The 17832-nt window shown below is 36.0% G+C and overlaps 2 protein-coding genes, 1 long non-coding RNA gene and 1 pseudogene across 3 annotated transcripts in view; 2 read left to right on the top strand and 2 right to left on the bottom strand.

The window, feature by feature from the left end:
• Positions 1 to 1645: 1645 nt before the first annotated feature.
• Positions 1646 to 9961, bottom strand: LOC108753151 (annotated as a pseudogene).
• An 817-nt stretch (positions 9962 to 10778) lies between these two features.
• Positions 10779 to 13282, bottom strand: LOC108753124 (dynein heavy chain 12, axonemal-like). The gene is made up of 2 exons (XM_018494464.1): positions 10892 to 13282; positions 10779 to 10850 (listed from the first exon to the last, which is right to left on the bottom strand). The coding sequence occupies exons 1-2, from the start codon at positions 13280 to 13282 to the stop codon at positions 10779 to 10781; spliced, it is 2463 nt and encodes an 820-aa protein (XP_018349966.1).
• A 595-nt stretch (positions 13283 to 13877) lies between these two features.
• On the top strand, positions 13878 to 15792 carry LOC108753158. The gene is made up of 3 exons (XR_001939603.1): positions 13878 to 13981; positions 14181 to 14377; positions 14473 to 15792. It is a non-coding gene; the product is annotated as an uncharacterized LOC108753158 (long non-coding RNA).
• Positions 15793 to 17658: 1866 nt separating this feature from the next.
• The window catches only part of LOC108753220, a 13258-nt gene continuing 13084 nt past the window's right edge, over positions 17659 to 17832 (top strand). The window contains exon 1 of the mRNA XM_018494632.1: positions 17659 to 17756. Coding sequence (XP_018350134.1) covers positions 17715 to 17756 — 42 coding nt within the window. The 5' untranslated portion in view covers positions 17659 to 17714. The remainder of the gene's footprint in view (positions 17757 to 17832) is intronic.

Here is a 17832-nt window from a genome sequence, read left to right on the forward strand (position 1 = left end):
CCATTATATCCAGATCCTTACTCTATTAGGTTGTACACAAATCAATATATACAATCTTAACACTCAAAACGAGCTTTCTAGCAGAGGCATAATCGATACAAAAGTCATTCTGTCTTTGTTTCTTACTGATTATTGAAGGACAGGATGACTCTTGTGTCTCTTGTTGAAAATATTTTAAAATATAACTTAAAAATATAGATTATTAGGTAAATTTAATTTTATATTCACATGTAAGTTACTTATATATTATAAGAGTCACACCATATAAGGCGTTTTTGTCAAAACCTTACGAGAGAGAAAGATATATGTTTGTATTATTTCTCTCTCTTTAATCTAACTTTCTTTAACTTCTGAAACGACTGCTCATGCGTGTTTACGACTACATCGACTAGATATTTATTACAAAGATAAATGTAAAAATTTAGAAAATGGGTGGATGTGCGGTACTGTTCTACAACAATTCTTCATCTAAGGTTCATTTCACATTTATGTTGCTGAAATATAATATTTATGATATCTAAAATTAGTGTGATTTAAATATAAGCGAGAATTGATAAAACCTAGCGAGTCAATAAAAACTGGCTACCATATGGTGTGACTTTTATTATCTTATCATCTCATCATAAAGTCATTGAATTTTTTCTAAATTAATTCTCTAATATTTAAGACTTTATAGAAAATAAATATTAGCATTAAAAGAGGTAAAAAAATTTTTAATTTAAAAAAGTTAATAAATTAAAGTTTAAAAGTAACTAAATTAAGTTAAAAATTAATGCATTAAAAATTAACTAAGTTAAGTTAAAAGTTATTAACTTTTTAACTGTTAACGTTTTAACTAGTTACTACCAACTCTATAAAAAATTAACTATAAAATAACAAATTTTTTGAGGATGTTTTGAGCACCTACAGCATGAAATATTGTAGCAAAATTACAGCAATATTTATGCACAATAGTGCAATAGTGCACAATTATTACAAAATTACAGCAATATTAATGCAATATTGAAATATTTTATTGGAAGAATTAAACAGTATTTTTGAAGGAAAATTAAAGTTACAATACTATTATTTGGTTGAAACAAGAAGATCTACAATGTAAACATTTTTGAAGGAGAATTAAAATTATTTTTATTTGGGTTGGAGTAGGATTATATCTATAATAGAAATACAAAAACGTTACATATCATTTAGATTTTATTACAGATAAATTAATAAAGACATTACTATTTAGATTTTAATTTTTAATTTAGTATAATAGTTTTTTTTTAAGAACGTTGCTAACTTTTTAAGTTACCTACTTAATGGTACTTTTTAAGTACCATTTACAGTTTTATATCGAAGTGGACTCAACGTTGCGTTTTGCGGCAGCTTTCTTCATTGTTCTCTAAACATTCGAAACAGCTACGCGATTATACAATCAATAAATTATATTTTTAGAATTATTAATATCTATATAAATTATTGCAACAAAATGCCTTTAACCAAATAATCCAAATAATATAAATTGTTATATAAAAATGTCCTAATTAAAATAATATAAATTAATTATTATGTACATTAGACTGATTGAGAGATTAGATTAGATATTTCGTTTGAGAACGAAATATCTAATTCTCACTCATTTGCGAAAAATAGCTTGTGGGACATAAGAAATTATAAATTATTTCTCAATTTGGCAGAATAACGCTGTGCCATGTTTTATCCAATGTATATGCGATTTATCAGTTTCCAAGGGCACGCTCGTGATATAATTCTTCTTCATATCACTATCTGTTCTGTCACATTGTATCGGTGAGATATATACAGGACACTCGTATGTATCATCAATAATTCTTTTTTCTGTGTTAAATGTAAGCTGTATCGGTGGCATGTTATACCAAAATACATTTGTCAAGCTTTCGATCAACATATGCCTCTGCGTATCCCATCGAGCGCCAGATAAATGTAAATCGTGAATGTAATACTTATCCTCGTCTCCTTCGCTGTATGTAAAATTGTCGGTTGTCACTTTAAGATCCAACGCGACTTGTTCGATGGATATGCCTCGTCGTCGTGAAAATGCGAGGAAAGCCGCGGATAGGAATCTCTTGCAGCAAGATAGCGCGTCGAAGTGGATCACATGAGGTAGATTGTTGTCACGCCAATATCGCACGAAGTTTACGCGCTTCAAGAGTAGATTAATATAATTTGATAGATATCTAGTTGCAATGCCAACGTCGATCAGTCTCCAGACGCATGGAACTTTATTATTGCATATTTCTCTTGACAGATTTTCCAAAGATTCGGTCAAGATGGTCTCGCCGCTCAATGCTGATTTTAAATTGCTCAAGGAATTTCCGATCATTGACAAAGTTTTGTTAATCAGTTCAGCCTCGTGGATGAGAATCGCGTTTAATGGCTCGCGCGAGATCATAAGATATTTGTCTTGTATCTCGTTGATGTTAAATAACGCGGGCAATCTATTGCTAATTTCATCAATCGCTTGCAATGCCCTGTCCTGTATAGCTTCGTGATTCGACGATCTGACTTGATCCAGGAGAGATATCGATTCTAGGAATTCTTTGGCGACAGCTTTGTCTTTTATAACAAGAGCATTTTCGTCGCAGGCAAAAGCTTCTGCCGATGCATCCAATTGCATATTGCTAATGTGCATGATGATATCACGGTACTCGCATCTTTGCGGTACTGAATGATCAACGCAGTCAGAAAATGAGTATTCAGCGTTCTCAATAACGCGGGCATCACAGAAGGAGTCTAGCAGGTGTCGTAGGCATCTTTGATCAAAGTGATCCATAATTTTCCCACCATAGTTACACTCCCCGATTAGATAAAGCAACGTGCCGAACGGTATAGTCTCGGTTTCGTTGATTAAACTTTGCAGTTGTTTAATGGATATTTCGAAGTCTACATGATCGAAATCGTATGGGATGTTCCAGCCTTGCGGTCCAAAGTGCCTTCTCTCTCTGATGATTCCATGGAAGAAGCAAAGCCCGTACAGGAGTTTGGAGAACTCTTTGTCTTTCCCGGGGCATCCCTCAAAAAATTCTTTGCTCCTTACAGGTTCCGACCGATACATTCTTAGCAAACTTTGTTTCAGTCGAAGCGGATAATCATATGCGATCTTTACACTGTTTTGCAAGATGCTGATCGGGAAGTATGGAGTGGAACAGCTGGAAAGCCACAGTCGAAAATCCAAAGACGTACCGGACAGATTCAGATTCTCGCAGATTCGCTCAAGTTGTGGTAACCATGATGCAGCGTGATGGCAGTTCTGCAAAAATATCCATCCTCCTTCCCTTCGTGCTCGCTCCACGAAGATTTCGGCTTTAGTCTGTTGTTCATCACCCATGGATAGAGAGATGAATTTTGAAGTATATCCTCTCGCGCTCGCGTACGTGGAAATAAGTGACAAAGGCGAAGCGTAACAAGGCAGAATAAATATAATCGGCGTGAGACAATTGGATTCCGCGTAGGATTCGGATATCTGAAGGCGAGGGTAAGAATTGAATACGTCTTCCATAGTATTCTCTATTAGCCGCATTATTTCCACGATAATCTTGTCGTACCTTACGATTTTGATAAGCATCAGTTTCTGAAATCGAGTCAGATTGTTGGCCCAGGAATTTGGTATCAGATCGCTTTGAAATGGCATTGCGGTGCAATATTTCTTCCAGGCTGCACTGTTGACACGAAAGTCATTTACGAGTTCGTGTAAATTAGGCACTGCACTGCTCAATCTGCAAATTTGTTTCCATTTGTTTATCGGTAACCAATCCGGCGCTGGATCTAAAATTGCATCATAATCCTCCGAGTCTAAAGATACGAAGTGGTTAACTTCTTCCTGCGTAGTCTGCTGCGCGTCTATTAAAACTTTTACGCACAGCAAAAAGGAATATAAGAGCTTATGTTTTTCAAAGAGCGATCTGCAGACACTGGAATGAAGATTCCTCGTAAATGAAGACTTGAGAAACTGTAATCGTTTTTTAAGAACTATACTTCTATTCGAAGTCTCAATAGAGGTAACGTACAACTGAATAAACCAGGAGAATGAAAATCGATACATATGATTCAAATTGGATAGAGTAGTCAGTGTGCAGAACAAACTTGCGCAGTGATTGGCGAATTGCAAGTACGCATCTCTGAACTTGTTAATGTCCTCTGTCATTGCCCTGGCTGCTTCTTGTTTCTTCATGATGTCCACGGTGAGATTCTTGGAAGAATCTAAAATTTGTATTGCGTTTTCATCCTCCAGAATGTTTGTCGTGGTTGATGAAAGAATGCTCAAGATATTATCTTCTTGCTGTTGAAGAACTTTTTTGTTAGCGGCGTCTTGAAAACGGAGCGCTTCAAATTTCTCCTGAAGTTCCGGTTTCTCTTTCGAAACGACGATGTCCAAGAGTTTATCCTGAAGAGTTCCATCTGGCATTGAGAAATCAATTATCGTGAGTTTCCCGAAAATGTCGACTCCATAATTTGGATTTGACAGTCTTGTGGTAATATAAAATCGAAAATTTGGAGAATACCTTACAGATTTAGTTCCAATATCGATGTACCAATCTTCATTTTTATAAATATTCTTCAACAGGATTGGCTCCAGTGCAATTTCGAGTTTCTCTCCAACATTTTCTAACAGAACTGGGATACCAGTTTCAATGCTTTGTTCGATAACCGACATATAATTGGAATCCATCAGTTTAACGACTTTTAAGTCATTTTTCTTTTCCAATTTCTTGATCCATTGATTTATTTGATTCTGCGAATCGATGAAAAGACACCACTGTTCGGAATTATTTAAAATGATAGCATTTTCTGTCGCGAAACGATTTTTCGATAAACCGCAGAGATGCCAATGATTGATCTCGATTTCCATGCCGAGAACATTTATGAAGTCGTACGTTTTAGTGTACAGTATTTTAGAAGCTTCCATAAATTCCTTCCATTTTATTAACATTTCATCGCGAAAATAGATATTGTAAGACGCCATGTAAGCCACCATTCCGCTTGAGAGTAACATGTCGCCAATAAGACTATCATAATTCATTTGAAGATTATGAGCGCACTGCATCCAGTGGCTTTTCTCACCTCCCAGACTGGCGATCAATTTCTCCGCCTTGACCAGCTTAGCAGTGCATGTTGCCACTTCCATTTCTAGATTCAATTTCTTCTGCAGTGTTTGCCGCAAGCTATCGTTCAGCGCTGCCAATTTTGCGTTCAAGGCAGCCAGGGTCTGTCGTTTCTCATTTAAGAATGCCTCAGCTTCGTCGCACTCCATTTGTGCCTCTACCAGTTTCTTTTTCTTTGGTACAACAACTTTGGCCACTTCATCATAAGACACCATGGCGCGAACCCATTTGCAGAGACCCTCCGCGGCGCTGGACGCTTTCGCGACTATGTGAGGCATGAAACTGTTGTCCGTCATGTATGTCTTCTTAATAATTTGCATCACTGTGGGCGCTATATTGTCCTTATCGTAGTCCTTCAAGTTCTGCAGGAAGTTCATGTCGCCTAAAATGCGCTTACTCGGACTCCAGAAGTCTGTGAATTTCTTTCCTGTAACTGGGTCGATGCTACGATCCGGAGGTACGCCCAGCATTACGCAAACGGCGGCCATTACTAACTTGATGGTGTCAGGAGGATTTTTCATTGCTTTTACCAAAGTGATGTCAGTCGGCTTCAATGTATTCAGCGCTATTACCGCGTCCTCCAGAATCGGTATTGCAACAGCGAGATCAGTCTCGCATTCGGTTTTCAGGGTACCCGCGATTTCTGCCTTCTTATTCGCGATTTCTTCTTCTTGCTTCACAAGAGTCGTAGCTCGTTCTACGGTAATATTTTCATTCTCCACTTCTTTCATAGTGATCACAGTCTGTTGAGCGGACAGTTCCAATTGGGGTTTCAAGACCGTCAGAGTAGCCTTCATCTGTTCGACTTGCTCAGCAGCCAATTCCAACTTCTCCAATCCCGCTATGTATCTATTCCGTGTCCCGATGATTTTTTCCTGCTTCTTCGATGTCAATTGTTTATACAGTTTGAGCATGTGCAGAAAGGCTGACGACGTCACGTGAATGGTCCTACCGAACATTTCGTGATATTTCAAACTCATTTCCTTTGCACTGTTGTGGAATTGCACGCAAATTCTTGCTGCATCAGCTTTAACTTCTTCCCGCACATTAACGTCTTTCATATGCTTCACTGCGATCTCTAAAAGCGCGTCGTTCGGCCAAACCTGATAGCAGTTCACTGTGCAGTGTTTCGCTAAGTTAGGATGTGAGCACAAATATGTTCTAAACGTAGCGCTAGTAGGACTGAAGCAGAGTACGAAATGTAATCTGTTTTTGCATTGATTTACGAAATAGCTCATCACCGAACGCGCGCTGAGCTCTATGTTTCGATCACCACTTTGAGCGTGCAGTCGCGTCATCTCGATTATATTCTGCCTGTCTTTGATAGAAAATAAGTCAGGTAGCTCCCCAGTACTTAACAGACAGCTGATATCGTTTAAAAATGCGTCCTTTATTTGTTTTTCGTTCATAAAGTACGTAATATCTTTCCGCAATGTGCCGCATTCCCGCAGGATTTTTCTCAATTCATTCTTCCATGCATCCATGTCGTAATAGGACTCGATAGTGGTTTCAAACAAAGTCTGCTGCTGCATAAAGGCAGCAAGGGCAATCGTGGATTTTCTGCCGGAACCTACAGTAGATATCATTAGCACACTTCCGCCTGGAGTGTTTAGAATTCTGGAAACTTTGATCAAAGATTCCAACATATAACGACATACAACGACGTCGATTTTTTTTTTAAAACTAGCATTATATTCGTCCAAGTAAGAGAGAACTTTATTTTTTAGGGCTTCCATAGAAGTAATTTCTTCGTACCGTCTACATTTACCGTCCTTCTCTATATCCATGAAATTCCCAAACATCAGATCGTTGAAGCTGTCTTTGGTGATTTGATTTTCAAATTTGGGTAAGTGATCAAAGGCGATTTCAAAAGAATCTTTAAAGTTGCTCTTTACTGCATCGCGGATTTTTAGGAAAAGCCATTCCTTGTCGCCTTCATCTAGCATGCGATCGCTGAACACGCGTAAGATTTCGTGCACCCACAACCGAATGAACGTTATCTTTGTCTCCACCGATTCTTTCTGAATTAGACCGCATCCACTGATCACTCTAGATATATCCCTCATATCAAAATAATAGTACAGTTTGCTGGGCACAGGCCGCAACGTCTTTATTATGGACTTGTAAACATCAATCGTCGAGTTCACTATGCTGGTTACGCTTCCTGTGATGTCTGCCGCGAATAGATTCTTTTTTAAATTAGCAAGTAGTATGTTAAAATATGTTCTGAATATATTATCGGTTGTAGGAGCGGAAATCGCATAGGTGTTGAAGTGTCTCAAAAACCTAGAAGGTATGCTTCCGTCGATTTTTCTTGCAGTAATTGCAAATATAAACATAATGTCTTGTACGAATATCTTATTTAATTCATGTGTGTCGTAACAGTAATTATAACTGAGAAGTTGTCGTAAGAGATCAAATATGGATTGTACCTCTGGTTTTTCTATGATGATTCTATTCATATCGTCCACGAAGTTTACACAAAATTGATTTCTTCCTGGTCCGTAGGTAGTGCGTCGTATCTTGTTTAACTTGGAGAATAATAATCTTTCCGTTCTAGTTACTGTAATCATGGAAGTAAAACTAAAGAAATTGGAGAGATAATTTTCTGGCAACTTGTTTCTCAGGAGATCATACATGATACTTGTCTTTCCAACAGCAACATCGCCATACAAGAGAAAATGCTTTTGATATTTAATATGTTTTAAAAATATGTGATTATATTTCATACTATTGATATTTGGAATGTAAATTTGATTGAAGTTACATATCTCTGGGATTTTTTCGGTTTTTAGCAAATCGCCCCAATACTTCCAATTTCCGGTACCTTTAAAGATGTAGAAGTTGTCTTGAATTAAACCCTCATTAGGCAGTGTTATGTCGAAATGTTTAATTATATCAGGTTTCGGATGTTCTTTGTCTGTGCCGTTCCAAAATGACACACAAAAAGCGTTGAATCGAGTTTGCGAATCATCGATCAAGTTTCCACCCAGTCCCCAAACAATAGCTAAAATTAAAGCAGCTTGTGCCCATATGACAAAGTGATTATCCTTGTCCTTATTTTCAATATCTTCATAGGCGTCTCTTAATAATATTTCAAATAAATTTACGGCCGACATAACAAGATGCAATTCTTGATTTATCAACATATCGCCATTTTCCTTTAAATAATTAAGACATGGATCTATCGCCCAATCGAATAAAGCACGTAGTATTTCATTATATCCATCGTAAAATGGTTTGGCGATGTGAGACAGCACGTACGGTCTCCAGCCAATAGAATGCACGTCAATATAGATTATTCCACATCGTGATATTATGCTGGGTGAAATTTCCATCGTGCTCATCGTTTCAAAGATGATGGACATTGAGTTCGTTGTAGAAAATCGTTCTCCAGATGTCAAATACAACATTTTATTCTCATCCAGAATTGTATGTAAGTTTTCTATCCACGTGCCGCTTAAATCTCCATCAAACACTAACCATTTGCGGTCTGTTGAGATATCTTCTATAAAGCGACGAAATATAGTGGTACACAAACCATCCTTCCAAACTCCAGACTTATCGCAAAAATATCCAAAGAGAGCATTGCTATCTACCACTCCTGGTATAACTGTTTCAAGTTTCACTGTGGCGCCAATTTTATTTTTTTGATCATGCAATAACGATAATGTTTCAGCAAGCGTGTGCAAAATTTCCGTTTTCCCACCCAAGGAGTTACTAATAAGTATAAGACCGCGATGAACGTTCATTAGTTCAATGATCTGTATGGCTTTCAATTTGAAGATCGCATGCAACGTTAGAAGTCTCTTTGCGCATACGATTTCCAAAGCGTTTAGAATCGCCGAGCAATCGAAAGGAAGCACGACAGACTCAGGAAAAATGTCTTGCATGATATTCTGGAAGATTGATATGTCGGTGTTACATAACTGAGGAATATTTATGTGTATCATCGAACGTAATAAGAGGGTATATTCATTCTCGTCTGGGATATTTCGTTTCATATTAATTGCAGTCGTGACGACAGTCTTCAGTGATGACATACTAAAGTCATAATGGCGCTTCTCTCCTAGATGTTCTGATAATAATTTATAACTGACAGCTAGCTTCATCGCTAGATTTTTTGCGTGATTAAATCCTCCAGCGAAGAGTTTAATTTCAACAATTTTGCCAATATCTGGTGACATCATTGATACGAAACGAAAGAGAATCTTCAAATTATCTGGCAAATCAGCATATCTTGATTGCTCCGAATTGATATTAACACATATATTTCCGGAGAGATTTAAGTTCAAGCTGCAACCTTCGAAGCTTACGATCTTCAAATTAGACGAAATTGCTTGCTTCATCTGCGTAAGATTTTGGGCAATAGACGACAGTAATTCTAGTTTCAATCTGTTAAAGTTCTCAAAGCAAATCCACGCTCCGCAAGAGATCACTCCTTTAAATGTCCGTATCACGCATTCATACGAAATGCTATTGTTGCAATTGATGACATAATATGGCTTCGCGATAGCTCTTATCAAACTTTTGATTGTTTCCGTTTTTCCGGTACCTGTTGGACCTATAATGCTGCTATACAAATGATAACGATAAGCTTGCAATATAGTACGAAAACATCTATCAGTCAAGGGAGTGTTAACAATATTCTGCTGACAATAGTTATATTCGTATCCGTATTTAATTGTTGTATTGAATACTGATACTTCGATAAATTTATCGTTACAATAATATCTTAATTGCGCGACCCATTCAAAGTCTGTCTGTTTAACAATATTTCTCTCCAGTAGCAATTTTACAATTTCTTTATGAGTCAACATGACAATGATCAATGACATTAACAAATTCCTACGTCTTCGCATTAAATTATTTTTTAATTCATTAATTACTGAAATTATCCCGTTGGTATATGTCATGAGTAAAGAGTTTAACATGTTAATATTTATTGGTGTAAGACATTTTTCTACCGAGCAGGTCCAATAAAGTTGCAAGTTACAAATGATCGCCATGCTTGGAAAGTTATCAATGGGAACAAATGTCAAATTTTCATCGATCAGAGAATGATATTGCAGAATATTTTTATAAACTGCGTCTTTCATCTCTTTTTCAAGCTGAATTAACCATTGCTCTTCGCACTTAGTGTCAGTGCATAAGGAAATGTTATTATTCAGATATAACATTTCCCCGTAATGCCCAATGATGCCTCGAACACAGTTAGACTTATTAAATTTCAATCGTTCTATACCAGCAAAACATTTCTTCATGAGCGTATGCTGTTTCTCTGTATTAATCGATTCGAACAATATTTTCTGAACTTCTGAATCCTCGAGAAAGAAGAACCTCGTGAACGACAATCTTTTAATATCTAAATAATTCCTTACACTTTTGATCGCTGTTTCCAATTTCTCATTAGCTTCATTTAAGCTTTCAACTAAGTCAGATGATTTTTTGATTTCATGAAATTTTGGATTTTTCATAAATCTGTTATTAATATCTAATAAAATGTTTGTCGCTTCTAAATATAGTGAAGTTTCTTGGCTTAAACGTATTTCTATTTTTGGATAAGAAAATATTGGCTTTAGATGGAGTTTGCGATATTGCACTTGCGTCCACTGATCAAGGATTTCTTGGATCTTTATGAGGACAGTGTAAAAGTCAATTAAATTTGACAATATTGGCTTTACGAAATGCGATGCTCTTATTTCCTCGATTTTTATAAGGTGGTCGCTAAGAAGAGTTTCGATATCATTCACGTATTTAAAAGATACCATACCGGATTCTTCAGTCGACATCTCGAATGACATCGGCTCCCACTCCTTAATCATTTCAGCCAATTCTTGCTGAAGACGAAGTTCCTTGTTGGCACCTAAACTTATGGCCTTGTATCTGTCGATGTTATCCATTAGATTCATGTCGATCATTTTCTTCAGAGTCGTTCCTGCGTTTGGCGTAAGATCGAAATTGCATATCGCGGACATCTCTTTCCAATGACGCGCATTCAAAGCTGGATTGCACATGCAAACTGCGAGCGGTACGTAAACTTTAAATTCATTAATGTTATTAAGTGTCTGCCAACACAATTTCAACGGTGCAGGTTGCTGCATTGGATCAGGATCGTCGGCGATGCCGGAAAATTTGTACGATTTGTTCGCTGTCGCGTCCATTTTAATGCGCGACTTTATCGTCTTGTTCATATTCGTGATTTCATCTAAGTAATTCGCAGTCTTCTTCTCGATAACGGAAGCATCCAGGCATTCAAATGGACCATTCAGCCATACAGAGTTGTCCCTTCGCCATTGATAAATAGTACATATAAGCTTGTGGAACGACACGATCGTTTCTTTCAATTCGAATATTTTTGGAAACTCCGTTTCGGGAAACTTGAAAAGTCTTTCCTCCGAATTAATAACTTGCATCTCATCGTCTATGCGTTTGTACTTCTTGATCAGATCCTTATAATGCTGCGCGTATTCTCCAACCTTGCTCATATCGTCCATATCATCTAGGATGATAAGCTGCGGGAACATCGCGTCAACTTCTAAATTTAATGCATTTATTCTTCGTTGAAGATCCTCTTCCAGCTCGCTCTTCATAGCTTCGCACAATGTATTGTTTTGCGCAAATACAGGTTGAATATCGTGTAGCCAATTGATAGTGGTCTTATTTAAATCAATGTGCTCGTCAGTTAATATAGTAATTTCCAACAATTTGCTCAACATATAAATTGATTCTTGTATCTTTTGTTCCTGCTCTTTTATCAGTACTTTCGAAGCTTGTGACATACGTTCACTCAATTGTGTCAAAGAATTTGCGTCCCTTGGAATATCCAACGCCATAGATTTCAGATTTTCAAAGTCCGCGCAAATCGAACGATTGAAATCTTGATGATACTTCACGAGTTCCGTCGTGAGGACGCTTATAACATTGCAGCAGATCTGCTTCAAGGATTTCTTGGCACTGCTTTGCTCCAATTTTCCCACATTGTAATACAAATTGGAGACCATAGAGTTCGTTTTGCTTAGATATTCATTATACTTGCAAATGTGTTCGAAGTAAGAGTCGAAATTCGGTTGTTTAGAAGTTAAAGTTAATATTTGTTTTTTGACACTCGACGTGTATATATCGCTAAATTCGACGGAAATGAATGCTACATGCTCGTTCATAGATTTAAACAGAGTATCTAATATCTCCTGTAAATTGCGATGAGACTCCTCGACAAACCAGTCAGGAAGCGCTATCTTTATGTACTTTTCCTTTGCTTTGACGTTCAACCATTTTTCCAATGGCATCAGATCTTGCGCAATACCTTCAATGTTTCGGATAATATTGTGATATGTCGAGAAAACCTTCTGTATATCTGGTTTTGTTATAAGCTGGTCATTTTCACATACCAGCTGAAATTCGATTTGAGGACAAAAACGGCCGTCCTTCATAGTGTCTATTATATGATCAATCGATCTCATCATTACATTGAGAATCTGCTGAACAAATACATTTGTGAGACACCGCATAAATTGGGACAGACGTTCCGCAGAGATGCTTCTTAATAGTTTTGATTTTTGTACGGCATTAAATGTCTCGGTATAAAATTTATTAGTGATCACTAAAGAGCCTTTCTTAATATCCTTAAGGATCATATCTTGAAAGCAACACAGTGTTAATAATCCAAATTTATGGTAACGTTTGAAGTCACAAATTACTGCGGGTAGAATACGATATGCCGTGTTCATAATATATCTGATTATTGGATAGGAAAGAAAGTATCTCTTGGCAAATAAATTACGACGTTGTAAAAATATTGCGTGATCATGCATTCTATTTTCTTCAACGTTTCGCTTCAAGTCAGCAGGAACGTCGCACTCCTCGCAAGCAACATGTTCTCTTCTATATATTTTGCAGGACAGTATGGATTTTAAAACGAACTCTTTCATATTTTTAGCGTACATATCTTTTACTTCATCTAATACCGAGTTTATAAAAGCAGAATGTTTTCGTCTGACCGCATGAGGTATCAAGTCTAATATGTTTCTTTTCCATTCTACGGAAAATTCGGGGACATAAATATCTCTTATGTAGTCTTTTAGTCGGATTTGATTTGGCTGATTGGAATTTGGAAATTGACACACTACAAAAGTTGATTCCAAAGCATTCCAGTCCATGTTTACAAACACTTTATTAAATCCGCCGTTTACCACTTTATCGAAATTTTTAATCGATTGTCTCACAATAATTTTATAAAATATTTTACTAACACAATGTTAAATAAATATCTATTTTGTCTACAATTACAGATTAATAATAAATATATTTAAAACACAATTATAAATTATTATTGGGCAGCTTCTTCTGTATTTAAGAACAGCTCACAGAACTAAGTTTCTTGGATACCGTGTATGTTTTATCAATAGAGTGGACATTCGATCCTTGGACGTATGTGGGAAGTAGAGTTATGCGATTCTTATGTCGAAATTGAAATTTAGATTTTTGAAATACACACACAATGCCATGCGAAAACCAAATTTAATTAGATATTTTATTGCATTTTCAGTTTTGTGAAAAAAAAATGTTAATATATGTATTAGTTATATAGATCTACATGTTGTTTTTCTAATTATATATATATATAGGGAAGACCGGGGCTAAGCTGGTACTTGAATTTTGAGTGGAAAAATATATCTTATGAGTTTCCAATTTATATTATAGATGGCATCTCATGTGTTTTCTTTACCAACAAAGTTTGGTTAGTAGGTGCGTTGTTATGTTTAGTCAAACGTGTTTTCGATAGTCAAAAGTAATTTTTCGAACGTTCGGATAAAATATGTATTCTGGTTGTTATTTTTTAAATTTGAATTGTTCAGGTAGGTAAATTTATGTAAAAATATATTTTGAACACGGTTCTGGTATTATTTCTTCCATTTTCAGAATTGTTTACATTTTATTTATGTCGAAAGTTATAATCGTTCGGAGCTACCAAGCCATCGAGACTAAATGGGCATGAAACCATCTAATCTCGATTTTTTATTCACAATATTTTTACCGTATTTTCGTCAATTACAGCATGATTGGCAATTACAAGCGTAAAACTGATCCCGTCGATTAAGATAAGATGTCTAAAGCTGTGCTAACTGTCAAAAAGGATAATATGAAAATTGCATCAGCGGCGAAAAAATTTGAAGTGTCTAGAAGCACATTACAAAATTGGCTAAAAAAATACAAACGAAGAAAAAACTGATGTGAATGAAGTAGTTGCACTGGTACGTGGGTATCGTACAATGAGTTTTGTTATCATAATTTATTGAATATCTTAATTTGAGTGAATTTTGTTATCGTAAAACCCATTTTATTTCAGATTTTTGACGCAGAAGCGACTCTAGTAAAATATTTAGAATACTACAATAACATATACTTTGGCCTTTCAACAAAGGAAGTGTGAGGTTTAGCATATGATTTTGCGAAGAAATTAAAATTAACTGTACCATCGTCTTGGGAGGCCACTCGTATGGCTGGTGAAGATTGATTAAGTGGCTTTCTCAAACGGCATCAGAACTTGGCTATACGAAAACCGGAAGCGACAAGCGTGTGTCACTAATTTAAATTCAATTAATGTCAAAAATTTTTTTTTACTATTGAAAAAAGTAATGGATAAATTCCATTTTTTGTGTCAAAATATTTGAAATATGAACGAAACCAGAATCATAACAGTACAAGCATCCAATCGAGTTATTCGTCGACGTGGTAGTAAACAAATTGAGTGCATAACTTCTTCTGAACGAGGCGCACTCGTGACTTTGGTAATGGCAATATCAGCAACAGGAAATTCTCTTCCATCTTTTTTTATTTTTCCAAGGAAACATTTTAAGAATCACTTTCTCAAGTGGACCGGCTGCGTAGGCGCTGCGAATCCAAGCGGTTGTATGAACGCGAAACATTTTTCTAAATTTTTGGTATTCTTTCAATCCCACGTTCGTGCTTCTGTCGACCATCTCGTTCTGTTTGTGTTAAACAATCACATTCTACTTATCAATCAAGGGACTAGATTTTTGCAAATCCAACAGTATAATTGTTTTATCGCTTCTACCGTACTGCTTGTCTAAGCTTCAACCACTCGATCGCATTGTCTACGGCCCATTAAAAAAAATCCATGAACGCAGAGTGTGACTTTTGGATTACATCTAATCCTGGGCGTTCAATGACAATTTATGATATTCCCAAAATTGTTAGTAAGGCACTACCACTTGCCGTAACCCAGCGAAATATTATGTCAGGATTCGAATGCACCGGCATTTCATCATTTTTCCAGGAGTACAAATTTTTACCAAGCAGTGTAATAGATAGCCCATCTACTTCGTCAGCATGAACAGACTGAAACTGCAGTTCCACTACCATCATCACTGACTGAATTTCAGACGCTAGAAAATGAACCGATGGCTTTAGGAACGGTGACTAAAGAAGACAGAAGTTTGAGTAAGTAACTCTGTTAGCAATTTGAGCGAAACGCTTCAAAGTATTCGTCCTCACCCGAAAGCAGAGTTGAGAAAGCAAACGCATCGAGGTCGTAAACAGATGTGCCATGCTCACGCTATGAATTCACCTGAAATGATAGAACTGGCAACGGAACAAGAAACAGCTAAGATCAAAAAAGCAGCCACAAAAATACAACAGATGCTTAAAAAATGACAAATTCTTATTTATTCTTATTTATTTTTATTTTATTTTTACTTTTTATTTTTTTTATTTTTATTGTTTTATATCTTTACGGGGGCTCCTCTCTCCTAGTGTTATTTATTAATTTATTTATTACCTAGGTACTATTGTATCTTTTTTATTGTTTTATCTTTTTTATTGTTTTAGAGGTTTTATTTTTATCTTATTGACTTGTTATGTTTTATTTATCCTATTTTATTTATTTTACTTTGTATCTTATCCTATTTATTTATCTATTTATTTATCTATTTTATTTTATTTTATTTTATCTATTATCTATTTATTTCTCTGTTTGTGGGGCCATGAATGTTCGAGTGTGAATGCCGCGTCTACAATATTGTATTGTATTTTAAATGAGTGTGAATGTGGTCGCGATTTACACTGTTAATTTTAAATTATTATATGGATTGCTCACCGCCGCGCGTGCTCCTCCGGGACTTTTATGCTTTGACAATTTATCTGTGATATCCCGGAGGAGCCGAGTGATACAGCTGTGATAATATACCTCCCCGGCCTGCGAACCGGGGAGGTATGATTATTTGTGATTCGCCCAGGTTGGGGGGCTTGCCCCCCAGCCTTTAATTGTAACGCCCATGCGGGGGGGGGGCCTTTGTCCCCCGCAATAAATATATTATTTATGCGCGCGGCATAGCCGTATAATTTTGTATTATCGTATAGTAATTTTGTATGATACTATCGACAAATCTTGATCCGCAATCATCGACGAGTACTGGAAGTTACCACGTAAGCCGCACTCTTCGAAAAAGGCCAAGGATTTTACATCCAATTTCGACGATGACTGCAACATTTATTGTGTGTTCTGAAAACATTCAACCTATATTCCAAAATAAAAAGTGTCTCGTATGCAACCGTGCTGCACATGACAAGTGCACGACTGATAACAATTTTGTAAATACTGTTTGTCTGATATGGAATCAGAAGATTCAAATTAAATATTCGAAATAAAATTTAATATAATTTTTTATTTTTTGATCATAATAACGTGTTTTTATTTCATATAGCATCGAAAAAAATGTGGTGCCCGCACTTAGTCCTGACATTCTTGAAATTTCATTTTCCGAGGTCATTTTTTGTGTACGTATATAGATGAAATGGAGTTGCAAACACTAAAACTATTGCTATTTTGTAGTCTTATAATTACTCTGTAAAGCTAATAATCATTTGACTAAAATTGTTTACTTTCCCAGATAGCAAAATGTCTGCAGTCTTCTAGCAGACTATCAGCAGGTTCGAGCAGAAAATGACGGCAGTCTGCCATCAACTGCGTCCGCACTAGGTTTGTGTTCCGTTAACATCGCCTGTCGATATAATGTGAAGGCAGTAAAAATTATTGGCAGAAACTGAGCAGATCCTACCGACATTATCTGACGCTTGCAGATTCTGTTACGTTTTTTCTAGCAGTTTGTTAACAGTATTATGTACATCTAATTCTATTATTTTGTTGACATAGTGTATAGCAGATATTAAAAAAATCCTTTTCTACAGACTTGGCTATCTGAGTTGTTATTGAAAATTGCAATTGAAAAAAAGATGTCCACTTAGCCCCGGTCTCACCTATTATAAATGTGTACATATAGTATTATTATAACAATAATTATATTGATCATCATTAATATTGATAATGCTATTATATTATACATTCACTAATTAATATGTATGCGTATGTATGTAATTATATGTTGTACATACATATTCACATGCATATCGTTTTAAAATTGTCATGAACAGTTGATTGGAAACATCTGCCATCTACTGGAAATTTGAATAGTTACAACACATCACGGATGTCATATATATTGAACTCAGTCGATCCATTGATTTCGTGTTTATGCTTCTCGTGATCAGTTGTAATAAGAGGTTATAAATATGAGTAATATTTATATACAAGAACCGCCTACTACAGGCAAAGTAAGTGTGAATTATTTTATATATATATATATATATATATATATATATATATATATATATATATATATAATAACGC

Source organism: Trachymyrmex septentrionalis, unplaced genomic scaffold, assembly GCF_001594115.1.
Source record: "Trachymyrmex septentrionalis isolate Tsep2-gDNA-1 unplaced genomic scaffold, Tsep1.0 scaffold66, whole genome shotgun sequence".
Taxonomy (NCBI): domain Eukaryota; kingdom Metazoa; phylum Arthropoda; class Insecta; order Hymenoptera; family Formicidae; genus Trachymyrmex; species Trachymyrmex septentrionalis.

Coding starts and splice junctions, on each gene's coding strand:
- LOC108753124 (XM_018494464.1), bottom strand. CDS start 13,282: ATGGACTGGAATGCTTTGGAATCAACTTTTGTAGTGTGTCAATTTCCA. Junction 10,851..10,891: donor CGACTGAAGAATCCGGTATG/GTATCTTTTAAA, acceptor AACTCTTCTTAG/CGACCACCTTATAAAAATCG.